This window comes from Trematomus bernacchii, unplaced genomic scaffold (genome assembly GCF_902827165.1).
Source record: "Trematomus bernacchii unplaced genomic scaffold, fTreBer1.1, whole genome shotgun sequence".
Taxonomy (NCBI): Eukaryota; Metazoa; Chordata; class Actinopteri; order Perciformes; family Nototheniidae; genus Trematomus; species Trematomus bernacchii.
In genome coordinates, this window is record NW_022987656.1 from 1,276,936 (window position 1) to 1,299,824 (window position 22,889).

Genomic DNA, 22,889 nt, shown 5'->3' on the forward strand with positions numbered 1-22,889 from the left:
TATTTATGTAGATTGATGCTAATCCCTTTATACTTTTATGAAGTGGTGGAAAGTAATTAAGTATATTTACTTAACTACATTTTTGAAGTAAATCTGCTTTACTATATCCATTTATTTCCATTTTAGGCTACTTCACACTTCTACTCCACTATTTTTTGGCAGCAAATATTGTCATTTTCACTGATGACAATAGTTACTTTAGTAGTTTAATATTAATAATACAAACATAATTAAACTATAATATGCCATTATACCTGATGTAGTATCTAATCCTTTACCAGCTGCAAATTAAAATGATGTACACATGAATGCAACACTAATTATAATCCAGTGAAACAATAGATACTCCAAAAATGGCCACTTTGGATCATGAGTACTTTAAGATTTGGTCCTTACATTTATTTTGTTGCAAAGTACCAATTTGAATGCAGGACATTTACTTGTAACAGAGTATTTGAACACTGCTGTATTATTATTAAGATCTGAGTACTTCTTCCACCTCTGCTTTTATTTTAGTAACATTTTAAATGCGGGACATATCCTTGTAACTGAAGTATTACTCTTACTTCAGGGGGTATTTAATCCATCTCTACATAGAGGCAGTCAGTTACTGTTTTTTGTCACAGTGTACAGTGCATAATGATGTTCCATATACACACAGCCAATTACATTAAAAAAACATTTATTTTTCATGTACAGTTACAATTTGGTTGATGTGTAAGGACGTTTTGCCTGAGGTTCCTTACAGGCAGACCAGCTACCGCTCACACTTCCTCAGTTTCACCAGGAAAGCTAAAAATTAAAAAGACATTGAGAATTTATTTATAAAATCAAACTGTTGGACTCAGACTAGAAATGTGAGTCACTATCTGTACCTGTGTGGCTCATCTGTTCAGAATGAGGCCGGGCAATGTAAGGAAAACTCCCAAAGGCGGCTGGTTCCTCTGTGATCGTCTCCTCTGAAATATATCAGTAAAGAAAGGCTGGAAAATATGATCCTTTATGACGAGCACATTGATCTTTGTGTCATATTATACAAACCTGTTTCTGTCTCCTCCCTCTGCTCTCCCTCCGGGACCGGGGCCTTCCTTACACAATACTTCCCGTCTTTCTGCCGGGCCGGAGCCACCAGCCATTCTCGGACCGGGACCTCGATGATGCGTTCACAGAGCAGAGGGAGCGCCAAACACCGCAGCCCCTCCAGCAGGTCGATGACCTGAGTGATGCTGAGGTACAGGGAGGGAACGTCAATGATTGGGAGACCATCATGAAAGGTTCAGGTTGATTGTGCTACCTTTGGACAGACTCATACAAGCCTTTTCCAGTCTTTGTGCTAAGCTAATATAACCCAATGGTGGCTGTAACTCTATACCTTCAGCCATATATTAACTACTATATCCCATGTTATCAATCTTCTCATCCAACTCTCAGAAAGACAGCAATTAAACATATTTTCAAAAACGTTCAAAACTATTCTTTTACATAAAGAAGCAAATGCACTTTCTTAGGTCTGGTTTTAAAGGAGAGAGTGAGACACTGGAGATACACACTTGGCGAGGTAGACGGCACACACAGCTCCAGTGTGCAGATGTGGAATCACAGTAGGTAGGACCAGGTGAGGGTTGACCATGTCAAGGGCAACCTGCAACACACACAATGCAGGTGTCACAAAGTCTAATTCCAGGAGTGTTAGTACATATAATCAGGTGTTTCTGTACACTGACCGCATTGAACCCCTGACCGGCGATGAGCGAAGAGGCTGTGCAGAGGTCGGCTCTGTGAAATTGGACGTTGTCGGGCCACTCCTCCCTTTGCCGCAGACTCCATGCTGTCCTCCAGCGGTTGTAGTTCAGCACCGCTCTCTTGTGGTGGTCCTCCCTGACCTCCACGCTCAGCACGCTGCCCTTACAGCCCACTGGGAGAAACAGAAACAAACAGGGGAAGGTCAATTCTGCTACAGTTCAATATAGCACACAGTATTCCAGGAATTGCTCAAATAGTTTTCCTATATAATATTAATAATGATGAGTGTTGAGGATATTCGCCATAGAGATGTCTGCCTTCTCTCCAATATAATGGAACTATATGGCACTTGGCTTGTGGTACTCAAAGCGCCCAAAAAATACATTTGAAAAACGTAACTTAAATGTCTCTTCCCAGAAATCATGACCAGGTTACTCAAGAATATCCACAGACTTGGGTGAGAGCAGTTTTATATTGGAGCTATTTTCTTTCCCCTACTTAACGTATCACTGTGCAGAACAAACTGACATCTAATCAGCAATCTAAAGTTACACTTCAGCCAAAGATGATGCCATTAGTGTTTATATCTCATGCTCTGTTCCTTCTGTGCTGTAATACATTTAGTAACATGGCAGGTAAGAGGAAAAGTATCTACTTTTGATACTGATGTGAACTGTCGCTTAAAGGTAAGACACGTGCATGTAAATAGGGTCATTCTTTTCACAAATAGATATCATCATGAAACTTAACTTCAAATGTGATGTGTAAATATGCAAATAGGGCATTTTATCATTTGATATGTTCTAATTTCCACACATTTCCAGAACAGGACTTAATTGGAGATATCTGCCTTAGGAAACAACACATTTTGAGAAAACTTCCCTAAAATATATGTATTGTAAAATGTTGCCGAACACTACAGGTAAAAAGGGTAAAGATAACTGATAGATATCACAATGAAACTTGTTGGTAAACTGGTCTAAAAAGAAAAAACATGAATGCAAAATAGCCCAAGCTCTTAAATGAGATGACATGAAAATGTTGCCTGTGAAGTGAGATAAAGACAGTATGATGGGTGACCTGCTCTGGACAGGAACAGAGACATGGCCCCGGACCCAGATCCTGACTCCAACACGCAGTCTCCTTCTGAGACATCCATCATCATCATCATAGTAGCTGCATCCTGGGGAAAGAGAGAGAAAGAGACAAACCTGTAAGAAGAAAAGGTCAATACCACCTTGAGACACTCTGAAACAGGAATGCTAGATGTGTACCTTAGGGTAGGCGATGGCAGGCCCCCTCTTCATGTACAGCACATAATCCTCGAGACTGGGCCTCCGTATGAGGATGGGAATCCCCCTGCCCGTCTTCAGGAAGCGACCCGCGGGCTGCCCGGCTATGTTATCGTGCAGGATCATCCCCCAGTTGCTGTTCAGACGTGCCCCCGCCTCAAGGCCAAACATCTTTCTGAACTCCACCCTGTTATTCTTACGAAACTCGGCCACCAGCGGCTCCCCGAACACCAGCAAGCGCTCCCCAGGGAGGGTGGGTCGTATCGAACCTTTGTCCTCGTCTGTCTCCATAGCTGCATCTGATGCATGATGGGTCTCTGAGTCCTCCTCTTTAGGGATAGCCTCATGTTCCTCTTGTATGTGGATGTCTGCTTCTTCTTCTGGGTCTTCCTGGTTCTGCTCGTCCCTCAGCTGCATCACCTCGGGGCTCAGGGCTTCCTGGGGCATCAGGCTGCTGATCCTCTCCAGGGGGGACAGGGATCGCCTTTTGGACAATAAGGCTTGTCTGAAGGTCAGGTTGGAGCTCAGGGGTGAGGGGTCCGAGTCGTCTCCCTTGTTCTCGTTACAATTTACAAAGGCAGTTGAAAAAGTCCTTGTTTGCCTCCTGTTACATTTATGCAGTATGAATCTGCTACCGAGTTGTCTTTGACTGCTAATTCTCACCAGTCTGTGCATCAACAGGAGTCCAGCAAAGGGCATTTGCATAGCCATTACTTCAGATTATAGCAAAACCAATGAATCACAAGGAAAGGATATGTCTGGAGATGCCACCCAGAGGCAGATAAACACTAGAAAATGACATATGTAGTTGTTAAATAAATTATAAATGAATCATAAATTATTAATCAAAGTGATTATAACTTATATCCTAGTTGAAATGCCACTTACTGCATTTACAGTAGAACCACCAACAATTCGTCTTCATTTATCCTATGCTCGGCTGTGTTTACTGCTCAAGGAGGTCACCATGCCGGAAAAGACACGTGAAAAAAACGTCATAACTGAGCGACAGGTGTAGTAATTGAAGTCCACCAGCAGATGGCGTTATTATACACAATTCATATTCATAATGGTCCCAAAACTCTCAGGTTGCATTCGAATAGTCCATTTAGCTTAGGAACCTTCCTAACGGAGTGAAATGACCCGGAAGTCCCTCAGTGGCAGCCATGATAAGTGCCGTTCGAATTCTCTAAATTAAAAGGAAAGGAGGTTTCAAACTTCCTTTATAACCTCCTTTAGTCTAGTAACCACTGGACCTCCCTAACCGAAAGGAGAGGAGAAAATGCTGCCCCACAATGCCTTGCGGCCGCAGCATTTGCCGTCACACAACAGTCGGCCGTTCACGGAAACAACCGATTATGAACGAGAAATGATATCATGAAAGTTACGGTGCTTATTAAGCATTTTAAAACGTATGTGGTAAGTTGCCAAAGTGCTTTGTTTTGAACGTTCATCAGTATTATAATTAAAAAGAGAAATATGAACGTTAGTTTTTACTGAAATGATCAAATAAAGTCAACATTTCACAGTCTTTACTGAGCTGTGTGGGGTTTGTTCAACTTTTAAAAGATGTTTGAATGGTGATATACACAGTGATAGATGTTAAGGACTAACCGTTATAATAAATACATTTGTATTGATTTTAAGATCTTTTCATACAATCATACGTATTGGGATCATTTGTATTAATGTGGACCGGAGGGAGAGGGTGACGAGCATAAGTTTCACTTTCCTTTTTTATTTCAATTCCAACTTTGGTCATGAAGAATATGTTTCTCTGTTGTCCCCGTTCATAAAGCATAAAACAACAGCATCAGAGCACGGTGCAGAGTCTCTAGATGAGTTTACAGTAGTCCCTCGTTCTTATTAAACATCCATGTTGTAGTCCGCTGTATAGAAAACTGTAGTTTCCATAGTTTCCCCACAGCAGCAGACGCACATTTATGACGTCCGCTGGCGCATCATAAACACGTCGGATAGTGAAAGTGCAGTCGGATTCTCTAAAGTACCGCAGTCTCTTCTCCTAAATCCTTTTGAATTCTCCTATCCACTATCCCTTAACCCCATGACGTTTCACTCCGAGGTCAAGGAATAGACGATAGGGTTAGAACTTAGGAGCTGTTTTTTTGGAGTATTCGAACGCAACCTCAATGTCATTTCGTGTCTGTCATAATAACCTAATGGAGCCACAGAACAGCAACGTTGGCTTATTCATGAAACTGCCCAGTTTTAGGGAGTGAACCCGCAAACGGGCAAAAAGTGTGTCCTTATTATGAAGCACACACCACAGCAACACGATCAGCCATGACTCCGGATCCCGGCGTATATAGAAACCAAATATGCAGAGAAGGCATCATTTCCAGACTCTAATGTATAATACCCTTTGTTTTATAGTTCTTCAAAATCTAAGAACTTCAGACCATCTATTATACGAGGAGGACTTGAAGGCAGCATGAGTCCTGCTTGTTGTCTGGCAGCAGCCAATGGGAGGGGCGGTCCTTCTGACGTGCTAACGCGCATGTGCGTAGCAGTCCACACGTGGGGTCTGTGTAATCCACGCACGCAGACGCAAGCAGCGGCTCAGAAATGGCGGCCGATGTAGGTAGCTCTTCGCTGCAGTTACCCTGCGTATTTTCACCTAAATCACGACAATACTTAGCGTTGTGTGCCCAGGATGGCAGGCTTCGCATTTGGAACACAGATAGCAAAACACTTCACCAAGAATACGTGCCTTCAGCCCATTTGAGTGCCACCTGTATCTGCATAGCCTGGGGACCATGCCGGACAGTCAAGGTACGTGAGGCCCAAGCAAGCTGCCTATGCTACTTTCCTGTAAAAGTGCACGCAATAAGACGGGGAAAAGTGTCACTTTAAAAAAAATAATTCTCACAGAAAGCTTTGAACCTTCGCCTATGTGTTAACGCAGACGCATTCATTTTTCTGACACACATATAGCGTAGCCACGTTTGCAGTTAGCTAGCTTCCAACAGCTGCGCAGGACGCACATGTTAGTCCCACATGGTAGTGAAGAAAAGAAGGACAATGTCTTTATTTTTGATTTCAGTGCGAACTAACTCTTAGTAATACTTAAAGCAGCTCCATTACTCGTACCAATTATTTTTCTAAGCATATATAGACCTGTTAGTACTGCAAATAAACTCGTTATTGAAGTTAGCATTAGCCCACCAAAGCTCAGTAGCGTGTGCCACCATGACACTTCTGAGTGGAGAGGTTCACAAAGTTTTGCCTCTGTGGCAATTTATAAACCGTTTCACAAAAGTATATGTGTATAGTTTATGACTAATAATTTGTGTGCCAAGTAATTATGCTTTTAATAATACATGGAATATGTTTATTGTGTCCAGGATGTTTTACTCTAATTATTTCTACTACTCTCAGTAGGTTGTTGAGTAACCTTATTTGATAGCACTAGCAGTATTTGCTTTTATCAGCTTTCAATGCATTTTTGGTATAATATCAAAACAGTTATTGATGTAACAGACTGAGATTTAAATGCAAGTGAATTAATTGCAACCAAGTGATCCAAGCATGCACTATCTTTTTATAATACAAAATGTTTTGATTGATGTTTAGGTAGTTACATGACTAATATGCTGTGTTTTCAGGAGGGACCTCAGAGGAAGAAGAGGAAATCGGAGGCAGTGCAGGAGGAGAAGGCAGACCTGTTGGCAATGGGCACAGCAGCAGGCAGTGTGCTTATCTACAGTACAGCAAAGGGAGCACTGCACTGTACACTGGTGAGTGAGACTTCAAAAACCTGTATCATGGCCTGTAAACTACTCCCTATGTTTTCCCCCCTACTTTTCCAAGTACAAAAGTGTATTTTATTGCCAAAATGTTGTTGTGGCATGTGAAGGACCTTTTAAATCTAAGAAGTATTTTTTTGTATCAAAATATAGTTCTGTTAAAGCTGTGTTGACTGAAAAACAACAAATCAGAGCCAAGGAGACTCTAATGCAGTGCCAATGACTGCTAGGGATCTGTTTTAAAGCTAATCGGCTTTGATCAATTAAGTTAACATAATTCTATTTATCAAGATTATGTTACTGCATTTTTATTGGTGACCTGTCCAGCATGTTGAAAAATATTTGCGCAAAAACCAATCACTGGCCGGGGACATTTCTTTATTTAACAGCTTTTATTTATTGTTCACTAGAATTTGAGCAATGTTGCTTAGTTTGACCTAGTTTGGCTTTCCTTTGGAGAATATGAATTTTGCAAATGTTACTAGGGATACAGAAGGAGTTAGAGAAAATTTATTTTCCATAACTATTCAGGTTTATGTAAGCTATATTTATTCCTTTTATTTGTGTTTAGTTTTAAAGAATAGGATACCTTGTTAACAACTAGTAACTACTGTTTTTTCTGTCCCTTGCAGGATGGAGGCCACAGTGGGGGAGTGAACTGTGTCCAGTGGCACCCTGAAGACGGTTTATTATACAGCGGCTCAGATGATACTAACATTGTAGAGTGGGACCTGCAGACGGGCAAGGCAAGAAGGTCAGTATTTGGTTTATAAGAAGATTATAGGAATAAGAAAAAGCCTTTAATTAACGAAAGCCATTTGTGTGATTTTGCAACTAACCTGAAGGCTGTAATCATCCATTTACATGATTATTTAACTCAATTTGAATTGGCAGAAACGAGCAAATGCATACTTATTTCAACACTTTAACCTCTTCAAATTATAATAATAATAATATTTTTTATTTATAAGCGCACTTTTCATTTGCGTAAACAAAACTCAAAGTGCTACAAAATTAAAAAGGGTGAAACAAATTATGTTGCTAGTGTAAGTTTATTTTTGTAATGTTTAATACCGAAATGGTGTCCCTATCTTACTAATTGCAACTTCTTCTTTTTTGTCTCCTGTACATTTTACATTCTGGAAAAATAACAAATACTTAATTGAATAACATGGAAAATGTTATCTTGTTACATTTCCCCTTTATTTTGCCCACTTCATAGTTTATACACGAACCACAATGGTGTCTTATTTAACTGTCTTTTCTGAAGTGGAGGCTGACGTATCGCATACAGAGAGCCGCAATGCCAGATGAAATGGGGAATAGGAATGAATCACCTCTGAAAGTGTCTGGATGTGCTCTCTGTTGTTATTAAGGATAATGCTTCCAGGAACACGCGTCATCTTATGCCTCTTTTAGATTTGTATTGTAATTTTTTCAGAGCCTCTTCTGCTGGTCTTATTACTATAAAAACCCAGTCTGATCACAGCTATTAGCTTGTATTACAGAGCTCGTCTTTTCAAGCTCACGTTATCTTTGACCAGTACAGACACAGGCTCACTGAGAGGACAGGAACCAGACAACAGCCAACTTTCCCTTTGACTGTTTATAGAATTAACATCAATTTTTGACGGATGACATGACCTGCTGCTGGTGACATTTGTCATTGTAACCAAACTGTTACCAAAAGTCGCAGTCCGCTAAAAACAAAACCATTTATTTCTGTCTTCCAACTCCACTGTGAATGATTGAACTGCTTATCCACCCCTTGCTCTCTTGTAAAACCCTGCAACTAATTGTATTCAACCCAATATGCTGCATTAAATACAGTAACAGTATTGTATACAACATGATTGATCCATCATATGAGATTAATCAGACCAATTATAATGCTGTGATCAATATACTTGCTCAGATCAGTATCGGCCGATATTCACTCTCGGCCGATCGATCGGTGCTCTCTATAAAGGCCGATCAGGAGGGCCGATCACATGACGTAAAATACATGACACTTTTCTCTGTGCGCGGCAAAACAAGCTCGCCAAAATGGCTTCACCGGTCTGGCAGTATTTTCCGAAAAAGACAGTAAAATAGCGATATGCAACGTGTGTGTGAAGCAGAAATCTTGCAGCTCTGCTCGCTGTGACGGACCGGTGAGCGGAGCGAAACACACAAGAGTTAGACCTAACACACGTAGCTATTTTATCTACCTCTGGAACAAGCTAAACTAGTTATAAATATGTTTATTCTTCTGGAATAGATAGAGAGAGAGAGAGGAAAAGAGAGCGCTTCATTTCTCCCGTGTTATTATCCAAAGTTAATGTAAACTTGAATAATGTACTTCATTTGAATGTAATAATTATGTTGGTTGTTGTTTGTGGAATCGCATCATGTATTGAAAAATTAATCAGAACTTTTCGATCCGTTACGATTATAAACTGAAGCAATATAAAAACGAGTCCCATTAACTGAGTTTTAAACATCACTTTTAAATGGAAGATCCCCTTAGCCCCCACCCATCGGATCGGCCATCGGTATTGGCCGATACTGATTTCGGTGATCGGCCCCAAAATTCCCGATCGGAGCATCCCTAATTATAATAGTGGAGAAACTGTACCAACACCCAAATCAGGTTAAATCCATAGTTAACTGCCAGCTGGAGTTTATTTTCCAAACATGTCCCTGGTTCACTTAACCAGAGGACTAAGCAGCCATAATGCTGCATGCATTGTTCTCACATGCACTTTCCCAGTAAAGTTAAGACTCTATCTCATCTATTAGTTTGGCCGCGAGGACTGGGTGAAGTTTCTCTGTCCTGCCTGCCCGTTGCTGATTAAAGTGACGGGGGTTAACCCGGAGGTTAGCAACAACTTTAGCTCAGGCTAAACCTCTAGGGTGGACAATCTATTTCCATTTTGTCAGATTTTGTTTAAGTGAAACGGTTAACCGGTAAAGATGTGTGATGGTTAAACATGACACTCTTATTTTGTCAAAGAGGAAAGGTGTTTGTTCAATCACAAGTATAAATATGTGCTGGCCAAATCAGAAGAGGCCAGAACTCCATCCCTTCCGTCCGTCATGATGCAGAATGTTTTATGGTCCCTGTCATGGACTTCTTTTGGGCCAGGACTAGTGTTGGACCGGGACCAGTATACCTTATTTTACCACTAGGTGTCACACTTTACTTAGCAGCGGACCTTCCCTTTTTATCTTCCAGTGTATGTTTTGTAGTGGTGATCAAAAATGGCAGAAATCAAAGGGGCAGAGTCCAGAATCTTTAGTTCTCTTTGAGACTAACTTCTAGTCCCCCCTCCCCAAAAAACACATACTTTCTAGTAAAAAAGCATTATAATTGTAATGACATTGTTTTACTTTTATCCTGATTCAAGGCAGTGCATTCAAACAGGACAAAACACTTGATCTAATGAACTGACAATTTACTCACAAACACTGAAATACACCAACAAGCCGTAACATTGAAGGCCCCACCATCATGCGTTTATCACTGTATTTCATCATAAACACCTTTTCTCTGTGATTTAGTGGCAGCCCAGGTAAAATCACGAGCCGTAATGTCACCATGAATCCTCACTACAGCCCACATTTCTTTCTGCGATCAGGTGGAGTGCAGTAGTAAATTGTATGCTGTTGAATACAGCTGTACAATTTCAGTCCATTCACCTTGATATAAAAAAGAAAAACACAGATTACAAAACTCAATGGAGGATACTGGAGTTCAAAACAGGTGCTGCTGGTGCGCGTTGGAAAATGATGTTGATTAAAAGAAATGGAATCCCTTAAAGATGCTGTTAGACTAAATATAAACACAGGCACCAAGAGTACTCATGGTGTCTTTATTTGTTTACTCAGCAAGTGGAAGGCGGACCGTGCAGCAGTGACCAGTTTGAGCGTGAGCCCTGATGGAAAACTGCTGCTGTCAGCAGGTCAGATCATCAAGATGTGGGACTTGGACACCAAGGAGATTTACAGGGTGAGTGCCAGCTGATCTACTTCATAGTTATTGATTTATTCGACTAGGCTCAAATATTATGGGCTTTCAGAAGTTACTCTTACAGTTGAAAAATCCAGACCTAATGTAGTTAAAGTAAAACAATATGGTTATAAATAGGAATCCATGGTATCTGTTCATCTTTATTTTCCTTACCTTTATAAATGTCTAGCCTAATCCAAGTTATTTCTGTGTATTTATTTAACAATTTCTTGTAGTGAATGGCAATTATATGCCATTAAATGTATTATTATTATTTTTTTAAACACTGGAAATAACGGATTATTAGGGACAATGAGAACATTCTACTGGCTGTTGGCACTTAAAATCTTGAGTAGGTAATTGTTTAAGTGCCTCAAAAGGCTTTGGAAAAATGTGCTTATTCAAAGTTAGTGTGATGGGCTTAACCTGTTTCACGCCTTCCCCCCGGTACCGGGCGGATAAACGCGTCATTTGCAGGAAACAACGTCTAAGGAATCTTAATATTGAATAAAACTATGAATGTGTTATATCCATGTAACGGGAAGAAACTCAGCTAACTGATCTTTTTAATTTTTTTTTTCAAAAAACCCCCACAATGCTAGCACTCAGCCTCTGAATTAGCCTCGATCGAAAAAACGGGACCGACAAAGGCACATAAACTCACTCAGAACTCCCTTATTACTTATCCTAGATGCACAACCAAACACTATTTTTTGGTGTCCTGGAGACACTGAATCTAACGGTGCCCACCTCAACACTCAGTGATAAACATTCGCGACGCTATCAACGAAAGCGTACATCATCACATGTGGAGCCAAGAAGCTAAACATGTAAATATGGCTCACCTTGGTCAAAAGTGGTCTTCAATGGCATTAAAACGATAAAAAAACGATGCTGCAGTTAATCCATAGGTTCATCCTATGTGTCTGTGCCTTCTTTGAAATTATTTCTGATAATCCATAAGCAATACAACTGCGTTTTAGTTTCCAAACTCCAGAAGGAGACATTCCTCCAGTTTAGTTTCGCTTTCCACACGCGAAGCAGCAACATTTTTTCTTTACAATGTGTGTCTATGTGAGTATCCTCCTTCGATTCTATTGGCTCTAACGGTCACAAGGGTATGTCAACCAACCAGATCGAGCAAGGGGGGCCAGAGATAGGTCAAATCCACCCAAATGACCCCAGATGGCCCAGTTTTTGGCTAAATCTCTCTAAAAAGGTCAAATTTCACTTGTTTTGCATCAATCTTGATACAGGGTACTTATTATATGTTGTACTTTGGATTCCTAAAGCTTTTAGTCTACTAACCCATCATCCAAGGGTAGTTTTCACTATCTGTAAAAAATAATTTTTGGACGGACACTATAATTTACAGTTTTTTACTATGTAAAATCTGAATTTTCTTTAAAATAAAAAACATTTATATTGATTCTGACACTTCTACATCCAACTCACAGGTTTATCATTACTTTGAGAAAAGATTATTAATTTAACCCTTTTAGAAGGGAAGATATGGTCATTTGTTCTGGGAATGTCATTTTCGAGCCTGAGACCTGAAAAACAGGCTCAGAGTGGAACAGGTTAAAGGCACATCATCATTTTAAAACTAAATATACTTTTGTTTCCCCTGCACTAAGTCAAAGTCAGCTTTATTGTCAAAAATTCTACATGTGTTGTACATCCAGAAATATCGTTTCCCGCAGTCCCACAGTGTGACATGTATACATAAAACAAAAAGGGCCTAGATAAACGGGGTATACATTTAAACAAAACAAAGAGCCTAGATAACCGGGGTATACAGTTTAAAATGTCAATAATATATTTGAAGTGTTCAAAGTACAGTTTCAGTGCAATAGCAGCGGAGATGGAAATAAAAACAGAAGGACATTGTGATCGGCCATTTTGTTGTGTAAATCTTTAGAAATGTGTAATCCTAAATCACTAATTATAAACCAGTGTAACTTGGGTCTGATATTTTCAGCAGGGGTGATTAAAATGTCCTGCTCTGTCATTGCTCCCTCTGCAGAAGTTCACAGGCCACTCCTCTGCGGTGACGACCCTACGTTTTGCCACCACACGACCTCCAGACAGCAACGGTCTCTACTTCCTGTCCGGTGCTGCACACGAACGGCTGCTCAGTGTTTGGTGAGTGCTCAAAGAAAACCCAGAGACCTATTTTCATTTTCTCTTCAGTTTCACCTGACATCTTTTGAAATATATTGCCGTGGTCTGCTTTTGCAGTGTGTATTTCCTCGAACTTACCGGAAGTTGTCTCATTACAGGCAAGTACGGCAAGATGGAAAGGACAAGAACTCAGTGGTTTCCTTCACACTGACGGACGAGCCGCAACACATCGACCTCGTCCAGTCCAACAACAAGGAAGAGGTCAGAGTGGACAAATAACATTTAATTCATTTGGAAAAATGTATTCTGAAAAGAAGCCTTGTATGAGACGACAGGATAAAGTCTGGAAATTGGCAATTAAGAAACATAATTGGTATTGACTAATATGTTCAGTATGTTCTGATGACAAAAAATACACATTTTACACTTAAGGGAGAAAACATTGGAACTAAAGTAAAAAAAAAAGTTTAGTCCTACAATTAAAACTGGACTAGAGTTGTCAACTAAATCTGAATAATACAATTTGACTAAAACTAATAAGCATGGCCTTCTAAAGAATAAGGCTATATGTGACCCGCTCTATCGAAATCAGTCGGAAGTCGCAACGGCTCATTTCGAAATAAACGTGGATTTGCGTAAAAAAATAGTTTTTCGGGTGTTTTGTTTGATTTTAAATAAACAAAGTCTTGGCTTTCAGAATATGAAACTTTTATTTCCAAAATCACACGATAAATACATTTGTGAAGCTTGTAAAGGGAAGATGACAGCTCTCACTCACGCTCTGCTGTTCCGTAGCGCAGCTCCCCCTCCCTCCGGCTGAAATTATGAATGTAAGGCGTACAGTAATCATAGATAACACGGCAGGGTCCGTTACAGTTTGTTTTCATCTGATTTCAATTAAACAAAGTCTTGGCTTTCAGAATATTAAACTTGTTTCGGCAAATTTAGATGATAAATACAACTTTGAAGCTTGTAACGGCATATTTACAAGCGAGAACGGAGTAACTTAACGTCACAGCAAGCATAACAACAGCCGGTGTTTCTCGTGAGTGTTTTCCCCGGGAAACAAACACAATACACACAAACGCAAAAATACACAAACACACACACGTATACACACTCACACTCGCGAGCTTCCCCCAGACCAGTAATCCAAACGGAAATATCTTCCCTCTGTACTATTTTGATCATTTGCTCCACTAATAATCAATCAGATCGATGGATTCCAGAGAAGAGGAAACTTTGAAGGCCTTTTTCTCAAAATGATGACTCGGTGACAGTCATTATATAATGTGACATATTGCTTAATATTTGGAGTACAACAACAATCCTGATATCATTAGAAAGCTATGAATGTCCTCTTTCCAACAGTGTATACAACTCAAAATGTGTCTTCTGGTCAATGCGACTGATTTCGATGCAGCAGGTCACATATATATAACAGCTGCCAAAACTAACGCTGCGCTACATGTAGACTAGGATTGTAGCCATTACATTTATTTGAAAAGAGCTTGAGATTTATGCTCTTGCTTCAAGCTCTGCTAAAGTGTTCCTCCCTGTGGTGTAATTATGTTGGAGCTATACAGACACATTTATGGCCTGTTAAGCAACCTATTTACTTTATCCAAATGTGTTTGTTATTTGTTCTACACAGGCGGTGAGGCTGGCAGTGGTGTGTAAGGATGGGCAGCTGCATCTGTTTGAGCACTTTTTAAATGGGTAAGCCCTTAAAGCACTGTATACAGAACTAGGCAGCATATGGCAGCGCAAGGTAACAGTATGAACCATTCAAGCCCCTAGGAAAGCAATTACCTTTCTAAGACATTTTGCATTCTACTCGTACCAACTTTTTTTCTGTCCATACTATAAACCAAACATTTAAACAAAGCAAGCTGGCGCAGTCAAACGCTTTAAACCTGTATATGTTTGATGCACAGCACAACCTCTTTAAGTAATATCTTCACTTGCTCACATTGGGTGCGTTTGCTCCCTAATGGCTGATCAGGGACATTGCGCTGCCAACATGAGTCAGATCAGGAAGCATTTACTTCTCTCTACTTCTAAATATGTGTTGAATACAAAATGTAATTTAACAGATTGTAATCAACATCGTATACTAGCTGCACTCAAGGCCTGTTAAACGTCTGTCCCCACAGTCCCTGTAAGAAGCCGCTGTCGCCCTCGTGTTCGGTTCAGATGTCGGACACAAAGGACTCACCTGTGCCAATCCCACTGCTGGCTGCCGCCCTGACCGCCGACAAACTGTCCGTGCAGCTGGCCTACGGGAACCACCTGCAGCCGGTGATGGAGAGAGTGGCGAGTACACAGGAGACTTTGTTTTAAATCATCTTTGGTATCTTCCTAGAAATGTTGGTCGGCCGAACTGTCTGCTTACCTGCTATGCTTTGCCCTCCCAGGAGATCAACACCGCAGAGAGACACATCTGTTTGACCCGGGATGTTCAGACCAGCTTGTCCCTTACCATGGAAACCAGCGTATCCAAGGTAACAATCAAGTCTTCCTTTTCATTATGAGTCAAGAAGACCAAGCTAACCTGGGCATGATCTCCAGACCTTTTAATGGTCTATTTTCAACCCTGTGACTGAAGATGAAAAGCTGAGATTCTGTTTTGTGTTCCAGGTGAAGACCCCTATTGTCAACAACAAGAGCAAAGTGCTGGTGCCAGGGCTCCCTGGCCACCAGGCCCCAGTCAAAGGAACATCAGAGAAGAGGAAAAAAGACACGGACACCAAAGAGGTGGGTCCAGTATTCAGTGCACCTTTCTCACTCTGCTGGCTTTATGGCTCTGCCTCCAAACAAATAAACACATTACATGTTAGACGCTTTTATCCAAAGCGACTTAGATACTCGATACTGTGGACAATCCCCACAGGAGCAATTTGGGGTGAAGCGTCTTGACCAGGGACACAACGACATGCAGTGGGGTTTGAACCTGAAACACAATTTTTCAACCAAAATGCTCCAGGGTTTCCATTATAGAAACCCTTTAGTAAAATATGTCTTAATATGTGATCAAAGGGGCACTGTTTTAACTGTAACATCAGTGTTCTTGGGCACAATATGTCTTCATTGGTTCACTCTTTTTCACATCTTGAACATGTTCATTTCTGACTTGTTTTAGTTTTCTTCAAAATGATAGCAAATAAAGTCTCACTCGGACAGTATCAGGATATTATTATGTGGAATTTCAAAATGAAAGTCAAACATGGGCTGTGATCCCTCTATACTCATTATTTTAACAAAAAAATCATGTCGGAACTATTACACAAAATTACGGGTTAAATCAAGCCATTATATTTAGGAGAAAATATCGAGACATACATCATAGCCTTAACATATCGGTAATCATGATCGCAAAGCACTACCACTTAGTAACAACTCACTCATTCATCCTAAGCATAGTATTTTATTTCTGCATGCTTTCAACTAGTGTTGTGTTAAACCTGGGAAAGTCAATACATTAAGCGTGTGTTGAGATTCCTGTTAATCTAATATATCTGTTCTCCTACAGATTTCAACAGTAGAGCGACTAGGTGAGATCGATCTGTCTACAGTCCCCAGCGAGAAGGGGGCTCCTAAAGGGACGGCCTCTCTACAGACAGACAACTTTGCAGTGCTGCTGGTGCAGGGCCTGGAGAGCAATGACACCAACATCCTAAATGTAAGAGTCTGAAGTCAAACGCGGGTTTTGAGAAATGGAAATACCAAAGTGAATGCCTTATGTTGTTTTTCCCCACATATTTGTCCTCGTTTGCCTTTCAGAAAGTTATAGAGACCTTCTGTACCACCAACACAAAGATGATTTCAATTTGGAATTTGTTTAACTCGATCACAAATAGATATTTTTACACCAAGGCTGATTGTTTAGTATTCAGAGTTCGAACTTGTACAAGCTTCTACAATTTCCTGGATGTTCAGCTCATCTCCGTTCAAACACAAGCCTTTACTTTAAATGTGTCAAATCTTCTTTCCTCTACCACAGAAAGTTTTACAGACTCGTAAAGAGATGGTGATCAAGAAAACGGTTGCTCGGTTACCCCTCCCTGCTGTTTTACCCTTGGTGGAGGAGGTGAGGTTTAATTTTCTTTCACATTCCTTTTTGACACATGCCAAGGCTTTTTTATCCTGTCTTCAGCCTTAACCTGCCCAGATCTTCTGTCCCCGTCAACATTTGTTAAGTGAAGCTGTTAACTCTCTGCTATGATTTACTGCAGTTTTTATAATCGGCTCTTTATCTCCTCTCCTGTAGCTCACAAAGAGGCTCCAAGGGCACCCTTTCACGTAAGTTGGCGCCTGACAGATCAACTGTCAGCATTTAATTGGTTTCAGTTGACAGTGTTTGACCAATGCACACCTCGCTGTTTGTGCTGCTGCTTTTTAACTTATCCATTAAAAACATAAAAAACAATGAGCCCCATCCTGTGGATATACACAATCATGCAGTTCTGGGCTCCACTTGACAGCTTATGAATGTGTTCCTTCCTACAGGGCCGTTCTAATGGTGCGGTGGCTCAAGGCTGTGCTCATGCACCACACATCATACCTGGCATCGGTGAGTCCGCTTTCCCAGCATCACATTATGTCTGTAATGCTTATGTGCAGCCACCAGACCCCAGATTGTTGCGTTTTCTTTGGTGCAGGGATGCATACCTTTGAAAAACAACCCAGGAATTAGCATTGCAAGGGCTCCCTCGACAAAAAGCCAATCGAATATTTGTATTGGACATTGGAATATAGCAGAAAATGAGCTCCTTGGCTAACAAACGTTTATTATAACCAGGGTTGCACATAACTGGTACGCATGCGCGGCAAACATCTGAAATGCGTACCGGCACTTGTCTCACTAAGCGCATTTGCGTACCGGCGGACTTGTGAAGCATTTTCAGAAGGCGCTTCGATCACTGGACGACAGAGCCGGTCGCCGTGCGCACAGACGGGGCTGCTGTTAACGTCGGTGTGTACAACGGAATTGTGCCACAACTTCCGGCGCGAGTTCCACGCGCGTGCTCCACTAGCGCCCACCTCCCGTCGACGTTCAATACATAACACACTTTCCCCCACCTGAACACTGCATAATGTGACTCCCTTTAAAAGTTTGATGTAGGAGTTGAGCTCGACACATCATCACACGGTTGTTGTTTGAGTTTTCTTTGCTGCCGAAATGTTTTTAACTCTTGACTGATCCATCTGTTATCCCAACAGCTGCCAGACCTGGTTACCCAGCTGGGAGTGCTTTATCACATGATCGAGAGCAGAGTGAAGATGTTCCACAAGCTGACCAAGCTGCACGGGAAACTCTATCTCCTCATGACACAGGTAGGTGTCGACAATTACAGAAACAACGGCCGTTTCTTTGAGTTTTCCGAGTGCTTTTAAATGACTCTGGGATGTTTAAGGTGTGAATTCAGAGGTATGGAAGGCTTTGATTCCCTTCTCGATGATAACGTAGTTCCCAGTATCAGAACTCAACTCCAGTCTGATGGATCTGTTAGAGACCCCTGATCAAACCATTTAGACCTCGTCCAATAACGATTGAGTGCCGACTAATCAAAGCACCTTCTCCTTCCTCCCCTTAGGGGAAATGAACAGGGTCCCATGTAAAAACAGGGTTCCCGTGGGGTCTTAAAAAGTCTTACATTTGATAACCAGAATTTAAGGCCTTAAAAAGGTCTTAAATATGATCAAAAAAATAAGAAAGGTCTTAAATATGATTTAGAAGGTCTTAGAAGTACCTTTCAAATCCTATCATTTTTGTGTTGCGATCGCGTCTAAATGTGTTTTTGGGGGAAATGTCCGGGCTGAACAGGTTAAATTTGAGTTTGTGAAACCTGCAGGAACCCTGATAAAGTTCGACTAACAAAGCTTGGCAAATGTTACAAAATCTAAGCATATTATTGGACTTTCTATCGACCCTTTGCACAAGGTTTATTTCGATATATAACTGACTCGAGGTATTTATTTCTAACCTCGAGTTAAGACTTGTGCTTCCACCCCAGCATTCCGGTGCCTCAGTCCCACAAGGACAATAGTTTTGAAAATGCAAAGTTGATTCTGTAGCCTTGTGCTAAAAGTTGTTCAGAACAATCTGTTTATGAAAGTGGACAGAGATTATTTTTCTATGCCCCTTACATTTGCATCACAACCAAAATGCACCTGTGGATTTTACAAAGACGAGAAACTACAGGGATTATTATCAGTTTGCATAATGCATAGTTGACAGCGTCTGACCTTGTTGAGAAGGCAGGTGGAAAGTCATGCTTCCTTAGAAACACACAATGAATTCAAGGACATTTGGATGTATATTGTCACTGTCCAATTCCATAATATACACTGAGCTACAGAAAACTGCAGTGCTGGGTAAAGGTGCATTCTAACACATCTTGAAAACAAAGTGCATTTTGCACTAGTGCTGATGAGTAAAAAAAGTCTACAATTCTTTGAATCTCTAATGGAAATCTTCCCTTTTACCACTAGGTGGCGACAAGTGACAGCAGCAACACCGTGATAGAGGTTGACCACACGGCTAAGCTGGTGTATGAAGAAGGTGAGTGTTTCTGTTGTGTCCCTTGTTCTCTTCACTCTTGACTTGTGTTCCCAGCAGCCTTTGTTCTTTAAAACCTTCCTTAAGCCTCAGTCAATGAATCAGTGATGCTTCAGTGTGACTGAAATGAAAGGATCATCTAATTTAAGAGTGGCTTTCAGATGCAAAGTGACTACTTAAAAGTTGATGCAGAGCAACAGGTCAAAATGATGGCACACTTAGTTTTATGATTATCTTTGGCGTGTATCATTTTGTAACTGAATCAGTGTTATGAAGCAGACGTTGGCCAGTCGCTCTTGCTGATGCACCGCACGCCAACATGACTCCTGTTGCCTGGCAACCTGACCGGCAGCGTTCCGATCCCCCCCCCCCCCCCCTTGAGCGGAACAACAAGGCCCCGCTCTGTTCACTCTCATTTCTCATTACCGCACTGTATAAGATGCTTTATGGACCACGTCGAAAATTGGCTTTCATTAAATAATTAAGCTGCGCTTTGAGGTCCAATACTCCTGTCAGCGGGCCAGGATGTAAAGGTTTCAACAACAAAAAAGTTCATGAAGGGAGCTGATGAACATGAGGCTGCTGCTGGGCTTATCGCGGGTCCAGTGAGGGAATCTGACAGGGAGTTGTCAGTATAGGCAGTCAATGAGTGTGATTTAAATTCAGGTGCAAACAACACTTAATGCGCTCTAATAGTACAGGTTGTTGCATGTGTAGGTAGCATGAGTCTCACACTGGTGTGCCATACTGCGGCATGAGCCGGAACAATTAGAGTAGCTGCGGAAACGTCTGTCAGAATACAGGATTAGATTTAGGCCTCTCAGGTAATGGGGCTCCCAGATAGGAAATTGGACATGTTACAGAGAAACTAATTGTCTGCGAGCGCTCGTAAAGCCTTGCTACTCATTATGAAAATTCTCAGTGTGTCAAGCTATGCCGTGCTTGGTCCTTTCAATTTGACGGAACAGCGCCTGGAAAGTCTTGAATTTGATGTTTAAGGAGCATGCTGCAACACTTCTTCTTCTTTACTCCAAATCTCATTAAGTTGATGGGTATCTTACGATAAAGGAAAAGGCTCTACGGTTGACATGTTTCATCCCTATTGTAGTCCTGCCACTTGACTTTGAAATGAAAGTCTGTACATGTTATGTTGGTGAAATGCATCTTGAATTGTCAATTAGCCTGCTTGATGTCATTTCTAAGGGGAAAAAAAGAAGACAAAAATCTCAACTGCTCCGAGTGTTCACATAAGCGAGCGGTCTCTGTTCATTATGTAGTGTTCAGCTTTATTCTCCATGTCCTCTTTCATGCATAAACTAAAATCTTTTGTATATTTATTATTAAACAATTTCATTGAATAAACGACAATTTAATGCTATCAAACGTTTCTTATCCTGAAAAATAACATGCAAGACTGAATTATGATGTATAACAAGAGTCACACACAACCACTGACTGTTGGTACTCAACATCTTCTCATTGAGTTGTACGGTGTAGGCTTCAGACGCTTTTTTTTTTAAAGTATTTTTTATGTATTTCTGCAAATTCAGAGTAATTGTGGTATCAGAATTGGTGTCCCCGTTATTGTATAGAAATGCAAATATCTGCCATCTCTCGCATGATATTTTTATACAAGTGAAAGCACATAAGGCTTTTTGCTTTCTCATGTTGAGGTTGTACCAGCCTTGATGGAGTGGATACAGTTTTACAGCAAATGGATTTGTTTCTTTTCAGAATCATCTGACGAGGATGAGGCCTCTGGTGACGAAGCTCTTCGTGATGACGAGGACTCTGATGTAAGTCACTCAGATCTTAGTGTCTATAAAGACTGTTAATGTTCACACCCAAACTGCAGACAGTTATCAGGCTGTGCATTTTAAAATGAGCACTAAGATTCATTTGTTGTGGTCCTTCTCAGAACTGGGAAGAGGACGAGGTGCTGGAGGAGAAGATGGAGGAGGAACAAGTGGACAAGGACGAGGAAGAGGGCGACCCCGACATCAGGAGAGACTCCAAAGAGAACGGAGAGGAAGACATGGAGCACGGGAACGAGAGCGAAGAGGAGTGAGGCGCGGAACAAGAAACACGATCATACACAAACGGACCTGAAAGCGTTATATATATACTTTCATTTTATTTTCTTCGCTTTTGATTTTATTATCTGAACCAAATGTGGTTTTACAAAAAAAAAATCAAGGGACACGTGGTATTGAAACGTGGGTGGCCCAGACCCCCCATCCCCCCTTCCCCCCTTCCACCTCCCTGTCTTTTCATCAGAGGAACAGATGCAGCAGAAACATTCTGCAGAATGATAATTGATGAAAGTTCCCTCAGTCTGCATCCCAGCTCTGACACCTTAGCGTTCATAGAGACGGAAAATATGATTTGCCGGCGTTCCATTTTGCCTAAACTGCATTCCAAATTTTATGTTATGTATTAAATAGTTATTAGAGTATATTGTATGAGCAGCTTTACAGTAGAAAAGACTGATGTGTTGATTCTAAGAACTCTGGAACCCGCCTTACTGACTCGAACACTGCGCAGGGTGCAGCTGGGATGCAGGCTGTTTGTTGTACAGAAGACTGCTACATCATGTCCCCACACAATGTAAATCTGTATGTACAGTGAAGTGTTTGTACGAGCTCTTCCCTCTACACTTAACCCCCTCCCCAGAAATGCTTGGGATTAAATGAACTCCTGTAAAGTCTCTTGTTTATTTTTTTATTTCCGGATTTGTTTCAGCATCTTGTTTTAAATGTTATGTTTGTGCGTATGATACCTGCATGTCCACTGCCCTGGACCTTTAGTCAGTGACGGTAAAAGAAAATGTGAACGTGTGAAAATAAATAGATGAATAAATGGGTTTTCAAACGGCTCGCTCTGTCTGATGAAGGTGGGGTGGCTTCAGTGAGAGGTAAAATAATCTACCGAAAGGCTCTATTCAGATTTTTTGTGGTTTTAACTTTCTCCAGTGTGTTGTATAGGTTTTTGCATTTAAATGGTCTGCAAAGGTTTAACTCTCGATTGGAATCTAGTGACATCACACTCGGGCTTATATTGGCTAGAGTGATAGGCTAAGGGGTGGGAAACCTAATGGCAGTTGACCAATCACAACAGCCGGTCAGCTAACCAATCAGAGCAGGCTGCGCTCTGGTTTCAGACAGGGTGATAAAAATAAAGAGCTTTTTGAACATTAAAGCATGAAGACATGTCACAGTATAGACACAAAATGCAAATAAGAACCTGAAAATGAGCAGAATAGGGCCCTTTTAAAAGTAATTCAGTCTGCCTGTTAAATTGTAGGAATAACCAAGTGCAATTGCATGCTTTTATTCATATGCAGTAGGTGATGTGGATACACATATCTAGTGGAATTTTATTTTATTGTAGTATTGATATATTTTGTGGCA

The 22,889-nt window shown here is 41.0% G+C and overlaps 2 protein-coding genes across 2 annotated transcripts; one reads left to right on the top strand and one right to left on the bottom strand.

The window, feature by feature from the left end:
- Nucleotides 1-665: 665 nt before the first annotated feature.
- trmt61b (tRNA methyltransferase 61B) lies at nt 666-4,200 on the bottom strand. Its single transcript, XM_034135127.1, has 7 exons — nt 3,018-4,200; nt 2,824-2,926; nt 1,725-1,915; nt 1,551-1,642; nt 1,042-1,226; nt 876-959; nt 666-792 (listed from the first exon to the last, which is right to left on the bottom strand). The coding sequence occupies exons 1-7, from the start codon at nt 3,744-3,746 to the stop codon at nt 758-760; spliced, it is 1,419 nt and encodes a 472-aa protein (XP_033991018.1). The 5' UTR covers nt 3,747-4,200; the 3' UTR covers nt 666-757.
- A 1,231-nt stretch (nt 4,201-5,431) lies between these two features.
- Nucleotides 5,432-22,342, top strand: wdr43 (WD repeat domain 43). Its single transcript, XM_034135245.1, has 18 exons — nt 5,432-5,828; nt 6,662-6,793; nt 7,435-7,556; nt 10,673-10,793; nt 12,820-12,938; nt 13,076-13,178; nt 14,572-14,636; nt 15,074-15,233; nt 15,335-15,421; nt 15,558-15,674; nt 16,450-16,599; nt 16,921-17,007; nt 17,188-17,219; nt 17,427-17,490; nt 18,141-18,254; nt 19,413-19,482; nt 21,214-21,275; nt 21,398-22,342. Exons 1-18 carry the CDS (start codon nt 5,622-5,624, stop codon nt 21,545-21,547), a joined length of 1,962 nt encoding a protein of 653 aa, XP_033991136.1. The 5' UTR covers nt 5,432-5,621; the 3' UTR covers nt 21,548-22,342.
- The last annotated feature ends 547 nt before the right edge of the window (nt 22,343-22,889 follow it).